Source organism: Elephas maximus, chromosome 2 (assembly GCF_024166365.1).
Source record: "Elephas maximus indicus isolate mEleMax1 chromosome 2, mEleMax1 primary haplotype, whole genome shotgun sequence".
Taxonomy (NCBI): Eukaryota; Metazoa; Chordata; class Mammalia; order Proboscidea; family Elephantidae; genus Elephas; species Elephas maximus.
In genome coordinates, this window is record NC_064820.1 from 153,901,759 (window position 1) to 153,922,446 (window position 20,688).

General features: G+C 47.5%; 3 protein-coding genes across 4 annotated transcripts; 1 reads left to right on the forward strand and 2 right to left on the reverse strand.

The window, feature by feature from the left end:
* The first annotated feature begins 254 nt into the window (after positions 1-254).
* On the forward strand, positions 255-9,354 carry WDR55 (WD repeat domain 55). Of its 2 annotated transcripts, XM_049873836.1 has the most exons (8): positions 255-524; positions 3,477-3,577; positions 3,664-3,751; positions 3,872-4,051; positions 4,146-4,245; positions 4,331-4,500; positions 4,588-4,942; positions 9,270-9,354. In XM_049873836.1, the coding sequence occupies exons 1-7, from the start codon at positions 337-339 to the stop codon at positions 4,904-4,906; spliced, it is 1,146 nt and encodes a 381-aa protein (XP_049729793.1). In that variant the 5' UTR covers positions 255-336; the 3' UTR covers positions 4,907-4,942; positions 9,270-9,354. The 2 variants fall into 2 exon arrangements, with proteins under 2 accessions (XP_049729793.1, XP_049729792.1); XM_049873835.1 differs by lacking the exon at positions 9,270-9,354 and having other exon boundaries at positions 4,588-5,830.
* On the reverse strand, positions 5,841-8,428 carry DND1 (DND microRNA-mediated repression inhibitor 1). The gene is made up of 4 exons (XM_049873837.1): positions 8,089-8,428; positions 7,832-7,949; positions 6,978-7,439; positions 5,841-6,306 (listed from the first exon to the last, which is right to left on the reverse strand). The coding sequence occupies exons 1-4, from the start codon at positions 8,110-8,112 to the stop codon at positions 5,855-5,857; spliced, it is 1,056 nt and encodes a 351-aa protein (XP_049729794.1). The 5' UTR covers positions 8,113-8,428; the 3' UTR covers positions 5,841-5,854.
* HARS1 (histidyl-tRNA synthetase 1) lies at positions 8,529-20,686 on the reverse strand. The gene is made up of 13 exons (XM_049873834.1): positions 20,516-20,686; positions 20,157-20,246; positions 16,203-16,322; positions 14,080-14,175; positions 13,291-13,416; positions 12,512-12,619; positions 12,268-12,366; positions 11,956-12,049; positions 11,605-11,732; positions 11,264-11,506; positions 9,639-9,755; positions 9,291-9,437; positions 8,529-8,917 (listed from the first exon to the last, which is right to left on the reverse strand). Exons 1-13 carry the CDS (start codon positions 20,603-20,605, stop codon positions 8,846-8,848), a joined length of 1,530 nt encoding a protein of 509 aa, XP_049729791.1. The 5' UTR covers positions 20,606-20,686; the 3' UTR covers positions 8,529-8,845.
* Between the last annotated feature and the right edge of the window lie 2 nt (positions 20,687-20,688).

A 20,688-nucleotide genomic window follows, 5' to 3' on the forward strand; every position in this document is an offset into this window, starting at 1 on the left:
TCCCAACAGCATAAGGTCCTCTTTACTGGTTGTGAGAGGGACCACCAAACTGTCAGGATGGTACATGGTGAAGTTAACACGGAAGGGACTGAGCGTCGCGCGCACTGTCTGGCCCAAGCTGCAGCTTCAGCTGGACAATGCGCTATCCGACACCAGTGGCGAAGCGCCCCTAAGGCCGGCCCCGCCTCTTCTGGATGACGGAAACGCCCAGGCGCCGTTTCCGGCCCCGCCCCCACTACCGCCCCGCCCGCAGACGCAGAGGTGCGGCCTGGGCCACTCTTCCGGTTGCTTGGGGCTGACCGCCAGCAGGCGGCGCGGTGTGGAACCCCGGGGAGCATGGAGGGCACGTGTGAGAAGTCTGAAGAACATGGGAGTGACGGGGAGGATCCTGACTCCGCGGAGGCCCCGGCCCGAATCCGGAACACCCCAGAAGACATCGTGCTAGAAGCCCCGGCCAGCGGTCTGGCGTTCCATCCGGCCCGCGACCTGTTGGCAGCGGGGGACGTGGACGGCGACGTCTTCGTGTGAGTGCAGTACAGGGCTGGGAGCGTGGTGGGCGCAGGGACTGCCCGGACTGGAATATCCCCGGGGATGGAGCTGGGAAGAGGAGGGAGAAGAGAAAGTTTGCGAGACTGAACAAGTCCTATACATTCAATAGCATTTGGCTTTCAATAAATTACTGCACAGAGATCCTTTAAAGTAACTGAAAGAAGGCCAGAGTGTCTGGAATGTCATAACGGAGCAGAAACACTGTAGCAGAACCAGAACAAGTCCAAGATAACGTTATTTATTTCTTACCTGATTACTGTGACAGGCTTCGCGGGGCCCTTTATTTTGCTTTTTACCCCTCTTTAATCTTTCAAAAACACAAATCCAATTAGCTACTTCCTTGATTAAAACCCTTCAGCGGGTACAGCAGTGTTCTTTGCAGCGCTATTCACGATAGCCAAAAGGTAGAAACAACTTAAATATCCATCAATAGATGAGTGGCTAAACAAAATGTGTTATATACATACAATGGAATATTACTCAGCCATAAAGAGAAATGAAGTCCTGATACATACCATGACATGGATGAATTTTGAAAAACTTGTGCTGAGTGAGATATGTCAGTCATAGAAGGGCAAATACTGTATGATCTCGCTTATATGAAACCAAAGCTTATTAGTGGTTAGAGGAGTGGGTAGGAGGGGGAAAGGGGAGTTATTGTTTAGGGGGTCCTGAGTTTATGTTTAGGAAACCCTGGTGGCATAGTGGTTAAGTGCTACAGCTGCTAACCAAAAGGTCAGAAGTTCAAATCCACCAGGCACTCCTTTGAAACTCTGTGGGGCAGTTCTACTCTGACCTTTAGGGTCGCTATGAGTGGGAATCGACTCGACGGCAATGGGTTTGGAGTTTACGTTAATGGTGGTGGAATAATTCAGATAATGATAATGGTTGCACAACGTGAAGAACGTAACCACTGTCACTGAATTGTACAGGTAAAAATTGTTGAATTGGCAACAACAACAACAAAACCTTCAGTGGCTTAGTTCTGCTCCTAGGATCAAGTTCAGACTCCTCATTTCGACTTTTAGGGCCCCGATCATCCGCCCCTTGCCTGCTCTCCCCTTTCTGTCCTCATTCATCCTCACCTTTTTATGTAACCTGAAATCTCAGCTGTTTTACACACGCTATTCCTTCTGCCTGGAAAATTCCTTTGCCCTCCTTTTTTCTACTGTGCCTCAGTTCTTAGCATCTCTTTCTCCATGCCTGAGACTAAATTAGATTACCTATTGTTGCTTTTTTTTATGGCACCAGATACCTTGCCTTCATAAACTTTACACTGGTTTAATCATGGAAATCTCTGGGTGGTGCAAACAATAAATGTGCTCGGCTGCTAACAGAAACGTTGGAGGTGCTTGTCCATTCCGAGGCACCTAGGAAGAAAGGTCTGGTAATCTATATACAAAAAAGCAGCCACTGAAAACCCTAAGGAGCACAGTTCTGTGCCACAGATGGGGTTGCCATGAGTCTAGACAGCAACTGGTTTGGTGTAATCATACATCCGTTTGTGTAATTATTTGAATGCTTGTCTCTACTAAAGGAATGTTTTCTAAACTTTTTTACCTCACCTCACACTAAAAAAGTTTTTTACATTATGCTATTGAAGATTTTAAGCAGGAGATTCATGCTATCAGATTTATTTAATGGATATATGTGAAGGTTGTTGAAATGGCAAATGTTTTCCTACCTATGTATTTAACACAGTAAAAAAAAAAAAAGGTTATATATATAAAAAAAGATTTTCTTAATGAATTTAAACTTCAGCTCCCTCATTAACAGCAGAGGTCTTGGTCAAGTTAACTTCTGCTTTCTATTCTTTGAAAATGGGATTAATAATACTTACCTTGCAGAGTGGTACAGTGCTTGAATACAGTTGCTCAACAAATGTTGGCTGCCTTCTACTACTATGCATATTTACAGGGTCAGATGCTTAGGAGTCATCCTAGACCTACCCCCCCCCGCCCCCCATGTTGCTTCTGCCATCAAGTTCTGCTCTGTCTCCCAAAGGCTCTTGAATATACCCCTTGGTTCTCCCTTTCTCTACCCTCAGTTGCTGCCTTCTGGTGGGCCCCTAATTTCTCCCTGTGACCGTTCTGAAGAGATCCCTTTTCCCCACAGGATTAAGTTCAGACCTCTTTGTGGCCTCTATGGTCCCAAGCCCAGTTCAGCCTATCTGCCAGACTCAGCCATGCCACTTTTTTGCCACTTGAACCCTCCCCATTCCTTGTCTCTGCCCTAGAAGGGATATTGATGTCTGTCAGGTGAACTCCTGTTTATTTTTCAAGATCCAACACACGTTATCACCTTAGTTTGCTTTCCAGTGCTCTCTTCTCCCTCCCCAAGCATTCGTCCAGTCTGTGGATGTTTATTAACCACCTTTTTCATGTGAGGCATTGTGTTAGGCACTGGGACAGACAAGTAGACCCAGTCCTGCTCTCCTGGAGTTTACTGTCAATTATTCATTGGCCCTTTTTGAGAGTTTGCCCTGAGGCAGGCACTAGGGATTCTCTTCAGACAGCTTACAGGTGCTTCTCTGATCCACCTGCAATTTGATCCTACCTCCATTTCAGCACCTGGTCATAATGTGCTGTGATTTCTACGTTTTCAACTTCTGGGCCTGGTCTTCTGTCATTAATTTAGCAGTCATTTCTGACCTCCGATGTGACCTAGACCCATTCTTTCCCCAGGCTGGGGGTTTCAAGGATAAAAGAGGGGTGGGGTGGTAGGGAGGTCACAAAGAGGCCCTGGGCAAATGTAATGAAAGATGTAACATTTGAAGCTCACTGAAAATGGGATGGTAAGCTCCTTGGGCTTGGAGGTGTGCAAGCAGGAACTCCTAGGTAGGTGGAAGGTTGGTCTAGTTGGTATCTGCATTCCATGCATCTCAGGAGGGGTCAGGGATCATTCACAACCCCATCCCCTCTCCTCAGCTTTTCCTACTCCTGCCAGGAGGGAGAAACCAAGGAGCTCTGGTCCTCGGGGCACCACCTGAAGTCCTGCCGGGCTGTGGCCTTCTCTGAAGATGGACAGAGTGAGTACTAGGGAAGGCAGCCAGCAGTGTGGTGGTGGGAAGGGAGCGGTGAGCATCACTGTGACCTGGGCCCCTTTTTCCCCTAGAACTTGTCACTGTCTCCAAGGACAAAGCCATCCACATTCTCGATGTGGAGCAGGGCCAACTGGAAAGACGCATTTCTAAGGCTCATGGGTAAGGGGAACCAACTGTATGCGTGTGTATGTGTGTGCAGACAAGAGGTGAGAGACAAGGACTGGGAGGGTCCCTGTTGGGACAAAGATGCTCTGAAAAGTTTTACATCTGTGTCCTCAGGGCCCCTATCAACAGTTTGCTGCTGGTGGATGAGAATATTCTGGCCACTGGGGATGATACAGGTGGTGTCAGACTCTGGGACCAGCGGAAGGAGAGCCCCTTAATGGATATGCGACAGCATGAAGAGTACATTGCTGACATGGCTCTGGACCCGGCTAAGAAGCTGCTGTTGACAGCCAGGTACAACCTCAAAGCTACCTTCCCTCTTCTCCCCATGTTAAATGTCTCCCTCAAAGGGAGCTTTTGGACAAGCCTACTGCTCTGCTCTCTACAGTGGGGATGGCTGCCTTGGTGTTTTCAACATCAAGCGGCACCGGTTTGAGCTGCTATCAGAGCCTCAGTCTGGGGACCTGACCTCTGTCACTCTCATGAAGGTACAGCTGGATATGGTGGAATGGGGGTGTGCTAGGGGCTTGATCCCAGGTGGCTCCACAGACCCAGTCTGTCCTCTCCCTGTAGTGTGGAAAGAAGGTGGCCTGTGGCTCCAGTGAAGGTACCATCTACCTCTTCAACTGGAATGGCTTTGGGGCCACGAGTGACCGCTTTGCTCTCAGAGCAGAGTCTATTGACTGCATGGTTCCAGTCACTGAGAGTCTGCTGTGCACTGGCTCCACCGATGGAGTCATCAGGTGAGGAAAGCCAGGGGGGCCCTCAGGTCACAGAAGGGCAGGGCAGGCCCAGCCAGCCAGTACCAACACTCTTCTCTCCTCACCTAGGGCTGTGAACATACTACCGAACCGAGTGGTGGGCAGTGTGGGCCAGCATGCCGGGGAGCCTGTGGAGGAGCTGGCCCTCTCCCACTGTGGCCGCTTCCTGGCCAGTAGTGGCCATGACCAGCGCCTCAAGTTCTGGGACATGGCCCAGCTGTGGGCTGTGGTAGTAGATGACTACCGTTGGCGCAAGAAAAAGGGAGGGCCTCTGCGAGCCATGAGCAGCAAGGCCTGGAGCACCAGTGACTTCTTTGCAGGACTGAGGGAGGAGGAAGAGGATTCCACAACACGTGGGGAAGAGGAGAGTGAGGAGGACAGTGACTGAGGGAGTGAGCTCTCAGGACAGTTCCTCACTCACAAGGCAAGAATCCTACTTCCTGGGCTGGATCCTGAAAGGCTATGTTATTTACAATACTTTTGTACAGTTGGTCCCTGGGTGGTGCAAATGGTTTCTACTGGACTACTAACCTAAAGGTTGGCAGTTCAAACCCATCCAGTGGTGCTGTGAGAGGCAGGCCTGGGAATCTGCTTCTGTAAAGATTAAAAAGATTACAGCCAAGAAAATCATATGGAGCAGCCACTTTATAAGACACAGAGTTGCCGTAAGTTGGAACTGACTCAGCGACAATGGGTATGTTTTTTTATACTGTGCAGCTCAGGAAGAGACATAGAGACAGAGACCCAGGACTCAAGGCAATCCTATGGGGAAGGGTCCCTGCCCTGTAACAGCTGCTCACTCTACCAGTTTGAAGAAGACAAGCTCTCAGCTAGGGCAAACAGCACAGACACAGGTGTATATACCAACCAGGCGTTTAATATAAATACAACCAGCACAGAAAAACACAAAACTATACATAAACCAAAACCAGAATGTGGTGGGAGCAAAGAGCAGATTTTCTGATCCTTTGGCTCAGCCAGTCCCCAAATAAAAGCCAACCAAAATGACAGATCAAGAAATTGAGAAATGAAGATTCATGTTAAGCTGTGGGAAGCAGGGAGGGTGTGTGTGTCACACGGAATCCCCAAGGAAGACCACCAAGTCAGGTTAGACCCTGGGTTGGGAGGAGGGCCAGGTCCTTCACCACAACTTAGCTAAGCTGGAGCTGCCCCCAGGTGCTATGGGGCTCTGCCCCAGCAGGGAGTACATGTCAGGCCTGGGGCAAAATCTGCCCCTCCCCATTTTAGGCTTAGATGGTGGCCACCCAGGCCTGCTGGGCTGGGGACTGACACAGGCTCTGCCTACCCATTCAGGTTACCTGTGGAGAGGATGGGGTCATTGCTTAACCATGATACCTGCCTCAGCAGACCACAGAAGGCTGTTCCCAGACTCACTCAATGCCTCCAGCAGCCGTACAGACACGGCGTCCTTGGCCACCTCGTGCCCATCCTGCCCATCTGGGGCCAGCACAACCCAGATGAGGCCACTGAAGGGCACTGGATGCCCAGGGATCACCACCTGGTACCAGAAGCGGTACCAGCCAGCAGGGCCTGTGCCTAAGCACTTGGTAAGGAATACAGGGCTGCCTAGCTTCATCTGCTGGCACAGCAGCTGCAAGGCAGCGCGAGCCCCTTGGGGCCCTAGCTTGTCCCTGGCTAGGGCCAATCGGCTGCCCTCTGGCTGTAGGCACCGTAGTGAGGGACCCACAAGTTGCTGGCGGAGTCGCTGCTTCAGGTCTGGCTTGAGCCACTCCACAGTTACCTGCTCTCCACAGAGGCACGAGTGTCCTGTAAGAAAAGGGTGGAGACAAGGGCACATCTGAGCCCTGGGCCTAAGTCCCCAGACCCTGTGAGCCCTTGGGAGTCACACAGGCCTGGATTTAATTTATGGTCTCCTTGTTTCCACCAGGAGTGACCTTGGGCAAGTTAAATAATGTCTCCAGGCATCACTGTCCTTATTTGTAAAGGTGTAATATTTGCTGCCTTCGAAGTTTGTTTGTTCTGAGTACTGCTTGGGGCAGGTCTACTTCATTACCATCTTAATAGCTAACCTCTACTGTGAATGCTTGCTTTGAATCAGGAAACGTGCTAAGTACTGTGTCCTAAAAGTTAATTCTCAGAACAGTATGAAAAGGCAAGTTTTATAGTGGATATAAAAAGTAGGCTCAGTTGGACTGCCATGGGCAAGTCCATTTCTCTTAAACTTATTTCTAAAGAAGGAGGAATCCTGACTGTTTCATTGGGGTGTTGAGATTAATCTGGAGATAATGCACGGAAAAGTGTTGTTTTAGGTTAAGTGGCAGCAGCAGCACCACGGGAAATAGTTTAAGGTTGTAAACTGAGGCATACTTGACGCTAAGAATCTTGCAAATTGACATGCTATGCTGACGTGCATAGGTAAAGCGCCTGGCAGAACGAGCCTGGCCCCAACCAGCCGCCCAGTTGCCTCCATCCCGTACCTTCCACCAGAGCCTTTTTGGCCATGGCAGCGGCGCGGTGCGAACTGAACTTGAGCAGCGCGATCTGCGCGGGCGCCGGCCTGGGGCTGGGCAGCAGCAGCGCCTCCTGCAGGCCGGAACCCAGCGGCTGCAGCGCGAGCATTAGCGCGTGGTGGCTCAGACCCGGCGGCAGCCCGTCCACGCTCAGCTCGCACTTCTCGGTACTGCGGCATACGAGCAGCGGGCAGGAGGGCCGCAGTGGGTGGTTGTGCAGCGTGGCGATGGCAGCCTGTGCCCCACGCCGCGAGCTGTAGCGAGCGTAGGCGAAGCCGCGGTTCAGGCCACTGAAGGTCATCATCAGGCGGAACTCATAGAGGCGGCCCACGCGCTGGAACAGCGGGATCAGCTGGTGCTCGTACACGTCCTGAGGCAGCCGCCCGATGAACACTTCCGACCCGGCGGGCGGCGGGCTGCCCACCCAGCCTGGGAGAAGGGGGCGAGGAGGAGGGCACCGTCATTCACCCTGATCGTTTCGGGTTCGGGGCCCAGGGACCCAGCATAGAAGGGCACTTTGTGCCCAAACGTCTGTGAAATGGGTACAACATCCATACTCCGGGGCCGCTGGCATAATTAAGTGACTGAGCTAACTACGGGGCTAGCACAGAATGGGTTCACCTTTAGACTGGCTCCCTTCCTCGAGGGGGCGGGTGGCTGGGAAGCCACAGTTTTGTGCCTCTTCTGCTTGGGGTGTAAATCCGGGTAGTTACGGGGTTTTGATGGTGGAGCTTTGGAGGAGGCCCCTCCCCCAAAAGGGGCTGGTCGGGGCGGTACAGGCTGGAAAAGCCTGGCAGGCGCCTGGGCTGTGGCTACCGTACCTGGGGGTGGCCCGCCATACTTCCTCTGTCCGTTCACCTGCACCAGTCGGATGCCTGTCTCCCTGACCCACGCCTCCAGCGCCGCCTTGTTCTCTGGATTCACCCTCTCACACCACAGCTGAGAGGAAAAGGGCAGGATGGAATGGTGGTTCGCCTAGCCCATCTCCGCCTCACTTGTGCGGCTGGCACCCCTGTTGCCCCCCGCCCGCCCTGCGCAGGTGGAGCGCCTTGGCACCCCTTCGTCACCGACTACTTACCTCACATTCCCGCTTGGACTGCATGACTCCCCAGCTGGCCCGCCGGTACCCTCTTTATAACTTCCTCCCCATCGGCCTCTGGAAGCTTCCCGTCTCTCCATCCCCCAATCTCTCATTGGTTCTGAGCACGACCCCTCCTCTCAAGGGGGTGGGGATACCCACCGCACGTGCGCCTTGGGCCCTCGGATCCGCAGGTGAACGCTATAAACTTTAGTGGGTGAGTCTGCCGGTAACCTCACCTCTAAGAAGTGACTCACAAACTAGCACCGGGTGGACGCTGGAGGCAAGAACCCAGGGGCACCCTTCACCCTGGGGAAGGGCCTGTAGGCCCTACTGTAAGGCTTTCTCCCCGTTTTCCACCACTGAATTGCCCTGAATGAGAAGAGGCCCAGGCTCCGACGGTAAAGGCAGGGGTAGGCACCAGTGACACAGGCAGGCTCCAGTGGTTGAGGCGTTTTATTGGACCGTTGGCATTGGTCGTGGGGAGGTATCCCCTCCATCTGCTGTGGGGCCCTGTAGCAGAGGCGCACAAGCCACATTAGGCCCCCAGGGCCCTCATGGAAAATGGTGTACCACCTGGCCGTTTTTGCCAGTGATTACCAGTAAAATAATTCTTATAATAAAAGTCTCTGCTCTGACCATTCTCCAGGTCTTCCTGCTGGACCAGAAATACACAAAGCTGTTGAAGTACATATGCAGACTTTTGTCTTAGCTTCAAATAGTGCTAGTCTCACTTTGTTCTGATAGTTTCCTCAGTTCAGCAGATGCAGAGGGGCTGGCTTGTTCTCTTTTTGATTTCCTCCACAAGATCTTCTCTTCTGATGTCCACCTGGCCAGGGTGAGGGAAGGAAGGAGAAGGTGGTCTGAGCATCTTCCCCACTACGGCTCTGAGCACCCACTCCTTCCCCTAGCCATGAGAGTCGGCTCAGCTGGGAACAGGAACCCATCAAACACCCCAGGGTAGACAGTGCCTTTTGGGGGACCCAGAAAGACATAGTATACGAGGTGGTGGAGATCTTACCTGACTGTGACCACACTAACAGATGCTGTTTACTTGGCATGTACTGTGTGTTAGGCCACTAAGTCCTTTATGAGTGGATACTAATACAAATGGTGGGCTTTTGCTCAGGTCTTGAATGGGCATGGGCCTGCCAACACGAAATCCATTCCTTCTCCCACAGCCTTCCTGCCTGCCCCCTCACCTCTTCCCTGCTAGCCACTGAACGGAGCTTGATGACCCCGTCCTTGAGTTCCTGCTCTCCGATGATGGCCACCAGTGGGATGCCTGCCTCCTCACAGTACTGCAGCTGGTTCAGTAATTTTGGGTTCTTCTTGTAGAGCAGCTCGGCCTGCAGGGGACCATGACAGAAGATGAAGGTTGGCTTCTGCTGCCCTCAGGGAGAACCTGCTGGGGGCCAAGGTTGGCACTTTGCTCTTAGCTGTACCCCAAGGTATCACAGTAATGGCAAGAGTCACTGTATATGAGCTTTTATTTAGCTTGTGCCCAGTACTGCCAAGTTTGCTTCCACCCTGGCGCTTGCCTCCTGTACCTTGATCCCGGCATCCCATAGCTCTGAGATGAGCTTCAGTCTCTCTTCCAGCAGCTTCTTCTGTGCAGATGCCACAAGCACCTGTGTCTCTGTGGTCCGTACCTTCTCCTCCAAAGCCTGAGGAAGGGACAGATAAGAGTCACAACTGGGCTAGCCTTTACAACACCTTCAAGAACAAACAGAGCAGGCTCTAATCAAGATTCTGAGAGACTAGGCCTAACTCAGTAAGCTCCACCAGGACAGGAGCCCAGTTTTCTCATCATAGAGCAATTGGACATAGGATAGCTTTTAGAAAATATAAGAAATGAACTGACTGGCTTGTACATATGACTTGCCGAAATAAATAACACAGGACAAGGCAAACCAAAAAACCAAGGTAGCTTAATTACAGTAACCTTGAGCTCATTGCCAGGAGCACTGGCGGCACAGTGGTTAAAGCGCTCAGCTGCTAACTGAAAGGTCAGTGGTTCAAACCTACCGGCTGCTCCATGGGAGAAAGGTGTGACAGTCTGCTTCCATAGAGATTTACAGCCTTGAAAACCCTATGGGGAAGTTCTCCCCTGTCTTACAGAGTTGCTATGAGTCGGAATTGACTTAACGGCAATGGGTTTTTTTGTTTGAACTCATCTCCATCTAGTACCTTAAGAGCTCACAAGAACATTCACCCAGACGTGACACTATTAACCCAATCCTGGGCAATCAATCCACCCCTGGCGGTTCTAGTTCCTACTTACTATCTGCCCACTAAGACTATGTCTCTTCTACTTCAGCCACAGGGCACAACCCAGGGTGTGTGTCTGTTGTGGAGAGAATGCTGCTGCTGCCGCCCCTCCTCTTTTTCTGGAAATCTACTTTCACAGTTGTTATGGATTAAATTGTATCCCCCCCCCCGCCCCGCAATATATGTGTTGTAATTCTAAACTCTATACTTGTGGATGTAATGCTGTTTGCAGATAGGGTTTTCTGTGTTACATTAGTTAGATCATACCCAGGTAGGGTGGGTTCTAAATCTAATCCCTTCTGAGTTATAAAAAGGGCAGATTAGACAGAGGTACAAACGCACGCGTGCACGCACGCACACATGGGAGGACGGATGCCTTGTGAGGATCATTTACAAGCCAAGGAACCAAGGAACTCCTGGGGCTACTGACAAGGAAGGAAAACACGCAACTGAGACCCAGATTTGGATTTTTAAACTCCAGAACTGTGAGAAAATAAATTTCTGTTCTTTAACGCCACCAACTTGTGGTATTTCTGTTACGGCTGCACTAGGTAACTAAGATAATAGTTCTTACAACATAAGATGCCTACTGGAACAGTGACCTCAATTGAGAAACATGGGTGGTTGCACCCTAGAAAGAAGGGACAGGCCAAGTGGGAAGGTTATCGCCAGAGGATCTCCTACAGGAATGAAGCAACCAGCCAGTTAAGAGCAGCAGCAACAAATGAGGGCTTGAGGCCATGTGGAGCTTCTCTGGTGTTACTATAGGTGCTAGAGAGCCAAGGCAGGCCTGTGAGGGATCCCAGGGGCTCAGGTACATACTTGACCAAAGCAACACCACCTTGCCCCCTTAGAATTCAAAGACAGCTCAGGTGCTGTCATCTACCCACTCTCTAGGACTTACTTCCAGCCTCTGCTCCACAATGGAGAAGATTCGCTCCACCCCGATGCTGAGCCCCACACAGGGCACCTTGCGCCCTTTGGGGTCGAACATGCCAACCAGCCCATCATAGCGCCCACCAGCAGCCACACTGCCTACGCCCAGGGATTCTTCCCCTGCCCGGGCCGGCGTCTGTAGCAGCACTGCCTCATAGATCACCCCAGTATAGTAGTCTAGTCCTCGAGCAAGGCTCAGGTCGAAGGAGATCTGTGGGGACAAGGACATGGTCAGTACCAGACGAAGGTCAGGAACCTGAAGCCCCAGAGCTCAGCTAGGGGCTCCCACTTGGCCTCAACTTGACTCACCTTATCAGCAATGCCAAACAGGGTCAGGTACTCAAACAGCAGTTTCAGGTCTCCCAGGCCCTCCAAGGCCTGCTTGTTCTGGGACAGTTTAGGATCCTGGAGCAGGTGCTCCACCAGGGATACTCCACCTGGAGAGACAGAGTCATGAGCCAGACTGACTGACAAGAAGAAGGTAGGGACTCTGCCTTTTTGCCTGAACTCTGCCTGCATCCATGTGTATGCATGTGTGTACACACACATACTTAGGTAGACTCTCTCCCCTACATACGTACACACACACAGGCAAGAGTTTCAACTTTAGGACTGAGGGCAGTGGGACTGCCGCTGGGGAGGCCGGGTTCTGCTACTTACCATGCTGTTGGACATAGTCCCCAATGTGGTCGGCCACCTCAGGCGCAAGGCCCTTCTCTCCCACCATCTCATTCTTCACTTCCTCCCAGGATACCTGGCAGACAGATGCCAGTCAGAGACTCCTGGGCAGCTTCCCCAAGTGTGGACCCTTCTTGGGGGCAGCGTTGGAGCAGAAGCTGTACTTCTACATCCCGGGACTAATCTTCCTTTTATAAGGGTAGAGGCAGGTACCTCTCTCTCCTAAATCTGTTTCCCATTTCCCAAGGCATAATGGGATCTGGGAAAAGAGGAGTCAGGTGTCTGGGTTGTTACCTTGTCCAGCTTGTCCACCGAAGAGCAGATGGTGCGGAACTTGCTATCAGGAACGCCACAGATGGCAAACATCCCATCTAGGATGCGCCGGTCATTCACCTGCAGGGAATGAGAAGGGAATCTCCTTTCCTCGCATGATCCTCAATAGTCCTGGTCACTTGGGCTACTGGTCTCTCTGCATGAGGCCCTTCTCCTGTGAGAGGCCAGGCCCAACTTTGCTTTCCCAGCCCAATTTGGCTCTGACCTTGACCAGGAAGTCACCTAGCTGAAGTGAACTCAGGATCTCACACATGATCTTCAGGCACTCTGCATCAGGGATCATGGGGTCAAATTGCCCAGCAATGTCAAAATCCTGTAGGGAGAGGGACAGTTAGAGGTATAGTTAGGGTTCAATTTTATTAAGGCGGACTCCTGGGAGCTCTGTTCTCTATGAGGGCCTGTATACTCAAACACAGACCTCCTTCCTTTTCTATGTCTGATCATCAGCCCAGTGGGAAACTCTGGCATTCTTGGGCCTCTCACCAGTCCTGGTTTCCTTTCTATCTATTCATTATCGCACTCATCTACTTCTTCCTCAATTCCTCCTACCACTGTTGGCAATTATGCAGCCTTAGTCCTTAGCTATCCATTTTCTCTACTCATCCAGAAGCTCTGCCCTCAATCTGGATGATTTGCTACCTCAAATCCAGTTTCCCCATCCTTTGTTGTGGTCCTATCACTGTGGTTTAATACAAAGAGCAATGGACCGAGAGTTCTAGTCCCGACTTTGCCTTTCTTATCCCTATGACCTCTTCACCTTGCTAAGTCTTGAGTTTACTCATAGGTAAAATGGGAATAATAATCCCTGTCATGTCCTCCCCACAGGGCCATTTTGAAATCTATAATGAAAACACCAAAGAAACCTAAGGGTTATCATTGTCTGGGGCATCCAGTTTGCTCAGGACACCATGAGTACTCTATAGATTCTGCTGGCTTGAGGGAGGGCCTGTTACCCGTCCTGCCCCATAGTTTCCCAACACTCACACACTGGTAGAATTCCCGATACCGGCCACGGGTCATGGCTGGGTTATCCCGCCGATATACCTTTGCTATGTGGTAGCGTTTAATGTTGGTCAGTTTATTCATTGCCAAATACCGAGCAAAAGGAACCTGATAACAAAGGGTTAAGGAGAAAGCCCCTCCTATCACAACCAGTCTGGAAGTTGGTTATCACAACCAACAGAAGCTGAAATCTAACCCTTCAACTGTGCGGGTTAAACCACCACCCATAAGATTAACAGCATTTCTGAATATCAGAAAGAATCAACTTTGCTATCACAAAGGGCAAATTCGAGTCTCAAACAAGGTTAAGGCTACTTTCTCTTTGGTAGTGTCTCGCCTTAGCTATGCTGAGCATGACAGGGGGCAGGGCAAATGAGCCAAAGAGCAGAGAAAGGGCCCCATCTAGGATCTCAAAGCAGATGCCTCTCTGACATAGCTTGGATATAAAATTGTTGGCCAGTTAAGAAAGACTTTGTCCACTGGACAGAGCAGGGGAGAGGTACTATGGAGTCAAGGGATTGTTGGTAGAGTCAGAACTGGGCCTTGACATAAAACTGAGGCCTCACTCAGGTTCTGGAAGATTTCTAAGGCTATATTCTGTTTAGCCAAAGTCCCACTCTTGGTTTAAGGAAATAATTCCCCTGGTTGCCAAAGGCCTCATATTTGTTCCTACCTATGTCTGCCTATCCTCAAATCAGAGATGAGAGATAGCCCCGGCCCACTGAGAGCCAATCCATCCAAAGTATCAAGAGCCCAGGTTTAGAAAGATACAGTGAGGTCATAGCGAAGGGACAGCAGCTCTCCACCCTGGTCCTTCAGGTCATAGATAAGCTTAGAGTCTTCCCCATACTTTCCAGTCAGTGTTTCCTAGAGAAAAATAAAGAAATGTGGTCACAATGATGAAGATGACAATATATAAAAGGAAGTTTGGGAATCAAAAACCCACAACTCTGCCACGACTGATTTCAACTTGTTTACATTTTGCTCTGCTGTCTATTCCAGTGCTTGCGTGTTTGATGTACTTATCATTTGTTGATTTTCCACTTATCACATTTCCATTGTGACATAGTTGAAATATTCTTTTTAAAAGCTGCATAATATTCCATTCAGAAGATGTTTTGTAATTCTTTCTCCCTAGTGTTATACTGTTAGCTGTTTAGGTACTTCCAATTTTTGAAAAAATTTTCATAACATTTATTTTTTTTTTTAGTAAATGTACTTGGAAACATAGCTTTTTTTATTTTTCTTGAGGCTAAATTCCTAGGAACGGGCTACTAGATTAACAACCATGAATGTTTCTATGATGCCTGAGATTCGAACAATGTCAAAGCTGAAACTGAGAATGCTTTAAGGTAGTTACAGCAGTGACATCTACAACCATGTGATAACATATTTCACCTACCGGATTGGCAAAGATTAAAAGCCTGAAAATTCCAATGTGTAGAAACAGAAATACTCCTACAATGGTTGGTAAAAGTACAAGTGGGTACCACCTTTTGACTTGGCAATTCCATTTCTATGAATTTACCCTGCAGGTATATGCCCACCATGACCAGACATTGTTCTAAGCACTGAGTGTATGTCATTGAACAAGGCAAAGGCGATCCATGCCCTCGTGCTTGTTGTACATTTATGAGAAGGAAAAGGTAATACATTAATGCAAGGAAACAAATTAACAGATAATTTCAGATAGTGATAGATTCTTCTAAAGAAAAGAAAACAAGTCGATGCCATAGAGTCGAGGGCTACTTTGGACAAGGTAGTTGAAGAGGGTTTTCTAAGGAATGGCATTTTAGCTGAGATCGGAAATTTAAAATCTACAATCTCTCACCTAATTTGAAATTAAAGTCATGCAAAGAGCTGGGGAAAGGGGATTCAGGAAGAAGAAAGAACAAAAACAAAGGCCCTGAAGTAGAAACACAGTTGGTATGTTCCATGAATGGAAAGAAGATTGGAAGGGCATGGCATGCAAAGGGAAAGAACAGCATCAGATGAGGTGGAAAGGGAGGCAGCAACGAGATCATGTAGGGCCCTGTAAGGTCAAGTAAAGGGTTTGGGTTTTATTAGAAATGCAACAGGAGCACTGGGTTTTAAGCAGGGAGTGATCCAATCTGGTTTTTTACAACAAAGAACTAGGAACAACCTCAAGGTCCATCAATAGGAGACTGGTTACATATTTATACTTTATATGCGTGAGGTCTGTATGTACCTAGAAAACATCTCTAGTAGAGGGGCTATGAAATTCAAACACATAAGCCATAATAACAATTTCCACTCCTAAGAAGGGCTTTATTTGGAAGCTGCTGGCCACAACCAAGGTAAATAAAAGGCACGGCCTCTCTCTCCAGGTCAGTCTTGTCTCCCTTCTCACTGGAGAAAATGCTGGTCTGTGTCCACATGAGAAGTGGGGGCTGTTATGGATTGAACTGTGTCCCCCAGAAACATGTGTTGTAAATCCTAACCTCTATGCCTGTGGTTATAATCCCATTTGGGAACAGGTTATATTTGTGATGTTTATGGACATGATATGATTATTATAGGGTGTGTCTTCAGTCAATCTCTCATAAAATGTAAAAAGAGCTGAATTAAGGAAGCAGAGATGGGAGAAGATTGATGGCAAGTCACGTCAGATCTCCAAGGAACCAGGAAACAAGCTGAAGAGACAAAGACGACAGAGAGAGAAAGCCTTCTCCTAGAGCCGGCACCTTGACTTCAGGCTTCTAGCTTCCTAAACTGTCAGAAAATAAATTTGTTAGTTAAAGCCACCCACTTGAGGTATTTCTGTTATAGCAGCACTATATAACTAAGACAGGGGTTCTCTCTCTCTTATCATCCTCTCTGTTATTCAAATACCCACTCTCCCACCATGCGATTTCTCCTTGCCCATCCCTTACCTTTAGTTCAAATACAGGTGTATCAATTACTTCTGCACCATGGCGCTTGAAGCAGTTGATGATCACATCAAACACCTTCTCCCGAACTGCCATCTGCCGGGGACTGTAGTCTCTTGTGCCCTTGGAGTCAGAATTAGCCAAAGAACCAGGAATGTGATTTAAAAACAGAGAACAATAAGCTGTGGCAATATAAAAGGATGACTTCAACAATGAGGAAAACAAGTCCTGCATCAAGCTTAGATTATACTACAGGCCACTAAGTTGTAAAACAAGTACATCCACTCCTCACTTATCGACATGGTTAGGTTCCAAAGACCAAGTCGTTAAGCAAAAATCAAATGTATGTGAAACTGGAGGATAATTACATAACTGCCAAACCACTGAACATCAGGCTGACACATAACCATCACAGCCAGGGTTACTCTTGCCTCGCACCTTGGCGTTCATTACTGCCAAATGTACATCTCTAATGTGCAAAACAGTTGGATAGTAGGTTTCTTACTATTGTCATAAATGCAAAATGTTGTATAACGAGTGTCGATAAGTAAGTAGGTGTACATATATACCAAAAAAACCAAAATGAAAACAAAAAACAAACCCATTGCTATTAATTCCTACTTATGGTGGCCCCATGCATTCCAGAGTGGAACTGCTGCTTTATGGAAGCAGATTGCCAGGACTTTCTTCTGTGGCACCACTGGATGGAGGCCCTATTCATTCTCACATCCATTTGCTATTTCTAAATTCCATTCTCTTTTTAGCTTGGTTCTATTTTCTAGAATTCTTAGAACTCTTTTCTGTGAGCAGGTTTTCTAAAAACTCTCTGGGATAACAGAATATTTCCCTGCCTAACAGAACACACCTACTGACAGGCTCATAGCCAACTCAAGATTTAACAGAATTCTAAATTTTACAAGCAACTTTTCTCTCCCAATATAGTTTTTTTTTTTTTCCTAATTAATACTATTCTCTAATTTGTTTCGATATTTTACAGATAAATTACAGGATGTCGAGAAGTTAATTCGCTACTTAGGAATACTTGGCAAGTTCACGGCAGTCAGAGCTGGAACTCTGTTCTCCTTCCAGGTCAGAGCTCCTAGTTTAGGTTTTTATATCCTACCCCACCAGTTCTCAAACTTTATGGTCTCAGGACCTCTTTACACTCTTAAAATTTACTAAGTGTCCCAAAATGGATTATACCTATCAATATTGATAGTATTAGAAACCAAAACTGCAAAAATTAAAAAAAAAAAAATTAATCCATAACATAAAGAACATTTAAAGAAAAGGTAACTATTTTCCAAAACAAACAAAACAATTAGTGAGAAGAGTGGCACTGAATTACATTTTTCCAAATCATTAATGCCAGGCTTACTAGAAGACAGGTTCTCATATGGGCTTTTTGCATTCAGTCAATTGTGATATGTTGTTCTGGTTGAAGAACATTAAGAAAACTGGCCTCACACAGATATGCAGTTATGAAAGGGAAGAATATTTTAATAAACTTTTCAGCCAACTGTGAATATTCCTCTACACTGAAATTAAGCAAGTTTTTTTTCAGTTTTTTAAAGATTGTTTGCAATGTGGAATCTGAAACTACATCACTGAACTTTTCATACTGTTACATTAAAATCCATTGGTCTGTCTTTGCACTTTGGATGTATCTTTTACCTATGCATGACTTTATAACATACATCAGTCATTTGGAAAATACTGACTCACTTTTAACAGTTATACTTTTAACAGTTATACAGATACATTTCATTAGGTATATGAAAATATGGGAAAATCATATTAATACCACCACAGATCTCATTAGGGAAGTCTTTTAGTGTTGAGAACCTGTCAAGCTCACAGTGGAAGATACAAGTTTTCTAAATTTCTTTAATTTCAAAGCCTGAATTTTATCATTGGCAACAAATACTGTCAGGTGCTTTTCTTGAGGTGCCAAGGCTCATTTGGTTCATTTTTGTGAAAGTATCTGCCAAATATCCAGGCCTGAAAAACTAGTTTGTGTGTCAGTTGTTCTTTCAAATAAAAAAGGTGTTCCATGAAAAAAGCAACTAGTTCATCTCGTACCTCACCTAATGGCACAAATGTTTTTCCTTCTTTGCAATGCAGCAGAAGTGCTTTATGTACATTGCCCATCTCATCGCACAGAATATTAGAAGGGAATGTACTCAAGGGTCAAGATTCAGTAAAATTAAATCTTGCACCTTCAGTGCAAATGCCAACATAGTAAAAAGGAAAAATAACGTCTCAGTATCATTGGATGAAACTCTTTCAAGAGGTCTTCAAGGTCAAAACTATTTTCATAATAATACCAAGCTTTGTATTGTTAATATGAGTCACATGTCAAGAAATGTGCTTCAACAAGTAAAGTGGATATTAGCTCTCCAGCATCTTTCTTTTAACATTACATTATGGGAAGTTTCAAATATACATTAGAAAGAAAAGCACGATGGACCACCATGTATCCATTCAACAACCCCACTTCAATAACCATCAGCAGCTGCTATTCTTATTTCATCTAAAACCCCATTCCTGTCAAGTTGATTCCGATTCATAGAGACCCTATAGGTCAGAGTAGAACTGCCCCATAGAGTTCCACCACCTGGTAGATTTGAACTGCTGACCTTTTGGTTAGCAGCTGTAGCACTTAACCACTATGCCACCAGGGTTTCCTATTTCATCTAAGTCCCGAAATATATATGTACATACATGCATATATATATATATTTGGAGTATTTTAAAATAAACCTCAGACATAACATTTTGCACATAAATACTTCAGCATTTATCCTCTAACACATAAGGACTTAAAAAAAAACTTTAATATTTTTACTACAATCAACAAAATTAAGAGAAAGTGCTTAATATCATCCAATGCCCAAGCCATGTTTAATTTTCCTCAGTTGCCTCAAAAATACCTTTTCACGGTTGGCTTGTTTGAATCAGATTCTAAATGTAGTCCATGTATTGTATTTGGTTATGTCTCTTATGTCTATTTAAGATACTACAGTTTCCTTTTTTTTTTTTTTAATGTCATTTATTTGTTGAGGAAATTGGGTCATTTGGCCTAAAGAATTTCTCACATCCTAGATTTGGCTAACGATATCCCTGAAATGCCATTTAACATGTTCCTTCATCTCCCGTATTTCCTATAAGCTGGTAGTTGGGTCCAAACACCTGATCTGACTCAGGTTCAATTTCTCCTGGCAATAGTACTTCAGGGGTGGTGCTGTGTACTTCCTATTGCATCACATCAGGAGGAACATAATATCTGATTGTCCTACTTTTGGTGATGTTAACATTCATTACTGAGTCCAGGTAAGGCTGGCATGATTTATCATAAAATCCCCATTAATTTTTTTACCTAATAGTTTGAGTAATCATTTGATGATAGCTGCCTTGGGACTTTACACTGTGTCTTTAATTTTTGAAAATAAGTTGTGTGCAGAAAGGAACCGCTCAATGAACTCAGGAGCCCTAGTGATTAACCTTAAAAGGGGGCATTTCGACACAAGAAAGACAGGCCTTATGGCAATTTGTAGTTATGTATCCATATGTGGGAACACTTGTTCTCAGTCTGCCTCCTTCCGTAGAGAATGTAAGCTCCACTGAGGGCACGTTATATTGTTCACCACGGTAAATTCAGTGCTTTCTTTGTGTGTGTGGTGTTAGGCACGGAGTAAGCATTCAATAAGTATCTGCTGAAAGAAAGGAGTAGCAGCAGCAGGCAGATTGTCCTGAGCACTTAGCTGGTCTAGTTTCTGCCATCACTTAGTGTCATCCCAGAACGACTGAGGTGGAATCCGGTCCAGCCCAGTGCCCAGAGCAACTGTTGTTTCCTTGGCAGTATTTCAGAGCCTCCTCAGTGACCCGGTTCGGAGAAACAGGCATTTGCATCCTCGTGGATGGGACTGCAGGGGTGGGGAGGAGGGTGAAATTTACCTTGGGGGTTTTGAGCACAAACTTCTGTTTCCCTTCATCAGGGCCCAGCTGTGCTTTCAGTTTCAGGAGTTTTGCCACCTCCTCTTCGATCTGCGTACGGAAAGAAGGCGCTAAGCTATCCATGTGTCACTCCCCACTCCCCCCCAACCCCATTCATTCAGTATCCCTCCCTCATCAGGACCTGAGGCAGATCTCTCTCCCCGGGCCTAGCTTTGCTTCTCTCGGCCCCTTCCCACCCAGCCAGACCTCCTCCCTACTAGCTCGGTCGCTTCCCCCACATCCCTGTTGTCTCCTCTCCAGACCACCCCTGTTGCAGGTCCTCCCTGGCCTTGCCTTGGCCTCTCCCCTGCCGCCCGCACCTGCTCGGCGCTGGTCTTCTGCTGCTTGAGGGCCCGCACGCGCTCTCCCTGAAGTCGCACCAGCTCCTCCAGGGCCGACCGCTCTGCCATGCCGGCTGCCAACTCGAGCTGTCGGCTGCCTAGACCTGCCGCGGTCTCCGCAGCCTTAGCCTGGATGACTTCCGGCTACCGAG